Raw genomic sequence first — 8,300 nt, 5'->3', positions numbered from 1 at the left:
AATCACATTATTTGATCCCTTATTTAGGGGAAGGGGAGTAGCAGATTAGATAAACCTCCAGCACCACCAGCAGCAGCAGCAGTAGCAGCAGCAGCACAGCCACCAGCGGCAGCAGCACCACCCCCTCCCTCCCTGCCCTTCCCTCCTCCCCTCCCTTCTCCCTCCCTCATTTAGGGGAAGTGGTAACTTGCATGACGTTGGAGGACATGATTGGCACACTTGACAGTGATTGGCAGCGTCGCCATGGAGACCTTAGAACGACACCTTGTAGACCAATAGAAAAGGGATACAATGTTTCAATGCTGCACTCAGTGTGGAGATATTATGAGGCCGGTGTCATTATCAGGAGGCTGCTGCTGCTGCTGCTGAGTGCTTGAATGTTTCTTTTTTATTTATTATTACTATTATTATTATTTGATTTCCTTCTTCTTCTTCTCTGTGTGATCTTGCTTGCTCTGCGGTCATTCCATGGTGTTCAGGTCTCCTCTAGAGCTCTATCCCACCCACTTCTTCCTGCCAAACTTCAGCAGTGAGCGCTCCCTGCTCCTGGCCACCACCAGCAGCAGCTCCAGAGCCCCAGAAGAGCTGTCCATGTTCCAGCTGCCCACCCTCAACTTCTCCCCGGAGCAAGTGGCCAGCGTATGTGAGACGCTGGAGGAGACAGGGGACATTGAGAGGCTGGGGAGATTCCTATGGTCCCTACCTGTGGCCCCTGGTGCCTGTGAGGCCATCAACAAGCATGAGTCCATCCTCAGAGCTAGGGCTGTTGTGGCCTTCCATACGGGCAACTTCAGAGACCTCTACCACATCCTGGAGAACCACAAGTTTACTAAGGAGTCCCATGGAAAGCTGCAGGCCATGTGGCTGGAAGCCCACTACCAGGAGGCTGAAAAACTCAGGGGGCGCCCCCTAGGACCCGTTGATAAATACAGAGTGAGGAAGAAGTTTCCTCTGCCCAGGACCATCTGGGATGGTGAGCAGAAAACCCATTGCTTCAAGGAGAGGACTCGCAGCCTCCTAAGGGAGTGGTATCTACAGGACCCTTATCCCAATCCCAGCAAGAAAAGGGAACTGGCCCAGGCCACTGGACTCACACCCACACAAGTGGGCAATTGGTTCAAAAACCGAAGGCAAAGAGACAGAGCAGCAGCAGCTAAAAACAGGTCAGTGCCAAGCAAATCTTACAACTGTCTGTGGTGATATCTGATGTCCTGTGACTGCAACCAAACCTCCTGCACTAAACTGACTGCTGCACAGTTTACAGGGTGACTGTTTACCTGAAATGTGTATAGAAAATAATACATATAATATATCTAATATATATAGCAATAATACATATAAATATATAAAACATAGCAAGGTTATATGTGCCTGTGTCTAGAGCGTCTATAAATATACAGATGTAGGAGAGCTGAGTTTGACATTTGGTATCTACATCTGTTCAGAATCTATCTATCTATCTATCTATCTATCTATCTATTATCTATCTATCTATCTATCTAATATCTATAATCTATCTATCTATCTATCTATCTATCTATTATCTATCTATCTATCTAATATCTATAATCTATCTATCTATCTATCTATCTATCTATATATTTATCTATCATCTCTAATCTATCTAATATCTATCATCTATCTAATCTATCGCATATTTATCTATGTGAAATATTAAAATATTAATTGTAATTACATAATTTAATTTAATTTACAATTAACTGTAAATTTTAATCTATAATTTAATTAGAAACAGATAGATTAAACATTTTAGTTTTGATAAAATAAACTTCAATTTAAACATTGGAATTAAACACCATGCCTATTCAGGAGTTTACTAGAACGCTAAAATGTATGTAAAATACTAATGGTAGTGCTAATTATAATACTTCTAACAATAATTAAATGGCACTACTTTCTCCCCATATGCAGTCAGATATATCCAGATAATCTGTATAGGTGATTGCCCTGATTCTGGAGCATTGTAGCCCCTTTTTAAATAAGTAGCTTCTTCTCCAGGCAGGTCCTGATTTCCATTTAATTAACACAGCAGTGTGTAAACAAACGTGCAGCACATCTATTGTCTTCTGAAATTCATTACATGATGTCACTGGCAGAAGCCTCCTCATTTCTACACTCACACAAATTGTTTACCTCTTTCCAATTTTTAGGGGTCAAATTAGGGAATTACAGCGGCTAGGCTTAAATGGTAAACAGGGCTGGCTGCAGGGGGCTATTGTCAGCACTGGGGCTATTGACAGAGCCATTATAACATTACACAACATATATATACACATATATATACAGATAGATAAAGATAGATAGATAGATAGATAGATAGATAGATAGCTGCCATCGTAATGACACATGCAACTATGTTTCCTATGTTATTAGGCATTATTGATAAATAATAACTATTTATTAATAAATTTCTATCCATATTTCAGAATAAATATTTATTTTTAAAACCCTTCTAAATACATTAATTGAAATCTGGAGCTATCCGATACAAAGCTGCAGATCTACTAAAAATACAAATTCCAATCTCACATAACAGCCTGCAGCAATTAGGAGCAAGTCAGTTGATTGCAGCTTATGTAACTTTTTTACACATCTATAATTTAGCATTTATTTCTAGGTAATGTTTTGCCTTTATTTTATCTTTACGCTATTTTGCATGCAATTCAGCAATGATTATTGTATTTACTAAGTGTAGATACTACATTATATGTATTGGATTTAGGCCTCAGAATGAATCTTTATTATTTAGGATAAAGCGCGAAGTTTCATTATCTAGTGGATGTATATATATATATATATATATATATATATATATATATATATGTATATATAATGTATATTGGGTATAATGTATATAGGTACATATCTAATATATAGATATTATTTCGGTGTAGTTTGTAGTTTTCATGAGGTGAAGAAGAGAAGATGATATCATCTGGTCAGGATAGCTCAGCAAAAGTTAGAAATCGAATGTGCAGTAAAAGTTAAAAATCGCCACTCAAAATAGAATCTAAAGTTATAGTTCTGGGCTCAGTTTTGCACTGTCGTTTCTGATTATTAGGATTTAGAGGAGATTTGGCGGCAGCTGCGTTGAAAAAAAGGGAATCTTGTGATAGGAAGAAATGGAAATACTGTAAGTTTCGGAGAAATACTTTTCTTCGTGGGAAATAAGTGACAACACTGAGATATTATAGAAATAGGCTAAACATTTTAAATGATAAAACTATTGCTACTAGTAATAATAGAATATATAGAAATATTTAGAATGTAGCAATAGATAGATATTATTAGATAGATATGAGATAGATAGATAGATAGATATATGATAGATGATAGATAATAGATATTAGATACATAGATAGATAGATAGATAGATAGATAGATAGATAGATAGATAAATAGATAGATATGAGATAGATAGATAGATAGATAGATAGATAGATAGATAGATAGATAGATAGATATGCTAGAATTTTAAAAGTGTGTGTCCATCAGATAAGTGGGTGACTGACACATGGTCATGTATGGTAATGAATCAGGCATGGGCATCCTTATCAATGTATGTGACACATATCTGATGCGTGTACAGAGCTATCCTATGATACATGTGTATCTGTCATTACCACACATTCCTGTATGCACATACTACATCTATGTATATTACTGACACATAGTAAATGTATAGCTGTGCATAATAATGTATATATAATTCCCATGATATCCCTATGGCACATTATACAGTATACAACTGTCCTATCATACATGTATATCCGTAACCGACGCAATCTCTTCTTTATAGAACACATGTATTTGATAGTAACACGTGTACACATCCTCAGCACATGCTACTGTACATGTATGTACCTAACTGTACAACATATTACATGTGTAACATAGAAGCTCATGATACATGCCAGGGACTTATGATGATGCCTGAATGTGATAACCACATGACATGTATACTGTGTATGTATATAATGTATTGTATATGTGACCTATAATGCCCGAATATAGGCGGTTATCACATTAGCCATATATGATCATGTATGTCAGACATGTGGATTAGTCATGTCTGTAAATACTGGATGTGATATAATATGTGTACCTTATAAGGAGTGTGGTATAATGTGTCTATTATGCATTGCACACAGTGGCATCAGGGCACACTTGTAGGCAATGCCCCTTGTTTGGTGCCAGCTACACATTGCGACTATTTACCATGCTTGTTTGTGGTGTCCCCCCCTCCTCCCCTTCCCCCCTCTTAGGCTCCAGCACCAGTCTATCGGACAGAGCGGCATGAGGTCGTTGGCAGAACCCGGGTGCCCCACACACAGCTCGGCAGAGTCTCCTTCCACAGCCGCTGCCAGTCCCACCACCAGTGTGTCCAGCCTGGCAGAGCGCGCGGAGACTGGCACCTCCATCCTCTCTGTCACCTCCAGTGATTCGGAATGTGATGTATGATAGGACACTGAGCAGAAACTGGACTGACGATGGAGCTGGACTTCCAGGGACTGGCACACGACAAGGTGGCACCTATAGACTTCTGCAGGACAAGCACAGCCACTTGCATGTAACATTTTGTATGTAGGAACCTGACCTACACACAAGTCCAATCCCAAAACCTATCCAGGACCTGAACCCACCAAGAGGAGCAACTCACACGCCCACCCTATGCCCCCTATTATTATTATTATTATTATTATTATTATTATTGCCCTCCCCTCCGCCCGGTTTTCTACCGCCATCATGGGTTTTTCTAATTCTTATTCTACTATTTGTTGTGTCCAGCAGACAATCAGCCATCTTCTTCTAATGAGCACCTTCCTCCTCCTCACCCTCTGTCACTGCCTGTGTGGGTTTCTGGTTAATGTGGAAAAAAAAGAAATAGTTTATGACTGTAAACAGATTTTTATTTTTATTTCAAGATTTTATATGAATTATGTATATGTCAATGATGAGGCCACTCCCAGCTGTAATATAATTATATGTGTAGTATATAATGCCTGTATATAATAATATGAAGAATTCTCCTCCTTAATATTTGACCCTCTCCCCCTCTCTTGTGTTCAAGGACCTCTGTCTCTCATTCTAACTCTCTTCTCTCTAGCACCTTCTGTCTCTTTCTTATTCCTCTGTCACTTTCCCATGTTCTGCCTATGCTGTCTGTCTCTTTCAACTTTCTCACTTCAGTCTGTTCTCACACTCCTTCTCTTTAGTCTCATCTCTCTCTCATACATATGATCTCTATTACCACACTCCATCATCTTTCTATGCTTTTTAAACACTATCTCTATACATTGGGTCCTTCACCCCCCCCCCTCTCTCTCTCTACCTTTCTTTCTCTCTCTTCCATCCTCTGCCCTCCTCCTCTCCTCTTTCTGCTACCTTCTCTCTCTCTCTCTCTCTCTCTCTCTCACTCTATGTGGTACTCTGTCTCTGCTCCTCTCTCTCTCTCTACTTCCTCTCTCTCTCTGTTTCTGTCTCTCTCTTGTTCATTCTCTCTGTTTCTCTCTCTAGTTAGCTTTCTGTCACTCTCTGAAACTCTCCCTGTTCCTCTGTCTCTCTCTAGATTACCATTATACCTGACCCTTTTTTCACTCTGTCTCTCCTTCTGTCTCTCTAGATCATTCTCTCCTCTCTCATTCTCCCCCCTCTCTGTTTCTGTCTCTCTGGGTTACTCTCTCCCCTCCACTACCGTCTCTCTCTCATTCTTTCCCCCTCTCTGTTCCCTCTTTCCCCTTCACTACCTGTCTCTCTCTTCTCTAGTCAGAGTTCCCCTTTATGACAGCAGTCCAGCTGTGACTGCTCTGACTGTCGCCCTGACTATAGAGCGCTTATCCCTGTCTCCATGTGTTACTTCTACATGTACATCAAATACAGTATTCCTACTTTCTTATCTATATCCAGCTTTGTCCGTGTTTTATACTGAACCCCACAATATAAAGAACTTTTCTTCTCTCCCTGAATTGCACTTTTTCTGAGTTGGGATGTGATGTATGGTGTGCACCATCCAAAGGGTTAAGGGTTAAACACTGTAAAGTGCTGCAATGTATAGCAATATATGTGTGTGCTTTCTTCAAGTGGGCACTATATATATATATATATATATATATATATATATCATGTGCGGGTGTTGATCTAGCCCATCTGATTAATCTCCTTAGGATCAGCAGTATTCGGCGTTTCAAGCATTTAATAAATCAAGCCCTCTGTATAATGATTATAATGCAATGACCTTGCCCCCTCTCCTCTGCAGCCTCCATGCACTCCCCTGTACCCACTGCTGTTTGCACTACTCTACATTCACCTTACACCATTGAACTTTTATTTGTGCCCCAGGCTGGGTATCAGCAAGGAACTAACACGAGGAGGGGGAGGATTCAACTTGTTGTTACTTGAAATTACATTTTTATTTTTAATCTTCTTATGAAGTAAAAAAAAAAAAAAAAAAAAAATGAAAACTGCCTGGAATTCCTTGTCCACTGCTGCCCAAGTCACCCTTCATCTTCCAGTGACCACATGCCGCATGGCCTGCCTTCAACCCCCCATTAGAAGAGAAATAATAACATCCTCCAGAATAGGGGGATTTAAAGAGCCCCCCCCCCCCCCCCTACATATTACAACTCAACTCCAGGCGATGTTAAGAATCAAAGCGATTCGGTTGAAAAGTTTGAGTGTTTTTTCCTTGTATCAAAGCAGGTAAAATACATGGCTTACACAATGCTGAACAATACACACAAGCAGAACCTATATGTATAGGCTTGGGATAAGGTATGTAGGTATAACATATATACAAAGGACGTATATATACGTATTAAAATATAACAAGTCTAAATACAGTAATATACACATATTGGAATTGTAGGGGATATCTGCAGCCATGCATAAGTCTGTGAGCCACTGGTCTCATCTGGTTATCATAGGGGTTGAGGGGTTAACGTGGATTAGGATTTGCCTCTCCTCTTTTTGTCTTCTTCTCATTGATGGGGGGCGCAGGGCTCTATAGCTGATATTCTATATACTGCTCTGTACATTGAAATACCTTCCTGCACATGTTCCCTTTTATGAATAGTAACAAAAAGTGGTGACTTTATAAAGTCTCTAGAATAAGAACGACAACCCTCACCATCCTATAAGTGTGAACTCACCTCCCTACTTCTGTTTCTCCTTTTTTTTTTTTTTTTTCTTTATTCTAAATTAATTTACAAGCAGGAGACTTAATTTAAAGAAGAAGAAAAAATGATGTTTGCATTTTTTTTTTTTTTGTAAAATAATATTAAACTGTTGGAGAAGTCTTTGCACAGATCATTGCCTTCTAGTTTTCATTGCATTTCACTGCATTGATACTAATATGTATATATATATTAGTGCATAATATGAGGTTTATCCTCCTGAACATATATTAATACATTCTAGTACTGATGATGATGATGATGATGATGATGATGATGGGAGATTTCTGCTGGGAGGCGATTGAGGTGTAAATCTGCATGTAAGCTGCGGCAGCAGATGCGGATCTGCCCGGGGAAGATAGGGCCTATCACCCTCACCATCCCAGGCAGCCTCCTCTATACTTGGTAGGACGTGATCGTTATCTGCAGCCGCACTTATTACTTTATTATCCGGATGAGGGTGATGATGATTAACATGAAATAACATAAAGAAGTGAGCGAGATCAATGTAAAACCCCCACAGCAGATGGCACAGCACACACTCGTGTAGACTACACCAGAAACTTCATCTCCCACCTATGTAGACCACAATACTATCACTCTTCACATTGTTGCAGGCGGTAATGGCAGAATAGAATGAGGTGACATTATTACTATAATGACACAAAGCCACAATTGGTGAAGTTCAGTCATAAAGTGCAATATGTGGAGCTGCAACATTATAAAGTGCAATGCCTAGTGCTGCAGTATTGTGATGGCCCAAAGTCTAGTGATACATTGTTACAGAGCTACATTGGCCGGTGCTACAATATTATAACAATAGTACAAAGTTCTATTATAATAATGGTACAATGTGCATTACTGCAGTTTTGTAATATACTACTACAATGTTTAGTGCTGCATGGGCTGGTGCTACAATATTATAATAATTATTCAAAATAAATATTCTACTAATGGCACAATATGCATTGCTACAATTGTATAATATTATAATAGTAGGATGTGCAGTGCTAGTATTTTCTAATAATGTCAGCTGTAGTGTGACACTATTATAACAGTAGTGCCATAAAACACTACTGATAGCATGCTTAGTGCTACACTGTTACA

At 39.3% G+C, this 8,300-nt stretch overlaps 1 protein-coding gene across 1 annotated transcript; it reads left to right on the top strand.

Annotated features, from left to right (window-relative positions):
- The first annotated feature begins 468 nt into the window (after positions 1-468).
- SIX3 (SIX homeobox 3) lies at positions 469-4,482 on the top strand. Its single transcript, XM_040427568.1, has 2 exons — positions 469-1,163; positions 4,287-4,482. Exons 1-2 carry the CDS (start codon positions 469-471, stop codon positions 4,480-4,482), a joined length of 891 nt encoding a protein of 296 aa, XP_040283502.1.
- The last annotated feature ends 3,818 nt before the right edge of the window (positions 4,483-8,300 follow it).

This window comes from Bufo bufo, chromosome 4 (assembly GCF_905171765.1).
Source record: "Bufo bufo chromosome 4, aBufBuf1.1, whole genome shotgun sequence".
NCBI lineage: Eukaryota > Metazoa > Chordata > Amphibia > Anura > Bufonidae > Bufo > Bufo bufo.
This window is presented reverse-complemented; position numbering and strand designations above follow the sequence as displayed.

What these genes read in the sequence shown, in the direction of transcription:
- SIX3 (XM_040427568.1), top strand. Translation starts at nt 469, where the DNA reads ATGGTGTTCAGGTCTCCTCTAGAGCTCTATCCCACCCACTTCTTCCTG. An exon ending in GCAGCAGCAGCTAAAAACAG is followed by an intron (nt 1,164 to 4,286) that starts GTCAGTGCCAAG and finishes CCCCCCTCTTAG; the next exon opens with GCTCCAGCACCAGTCTATCG.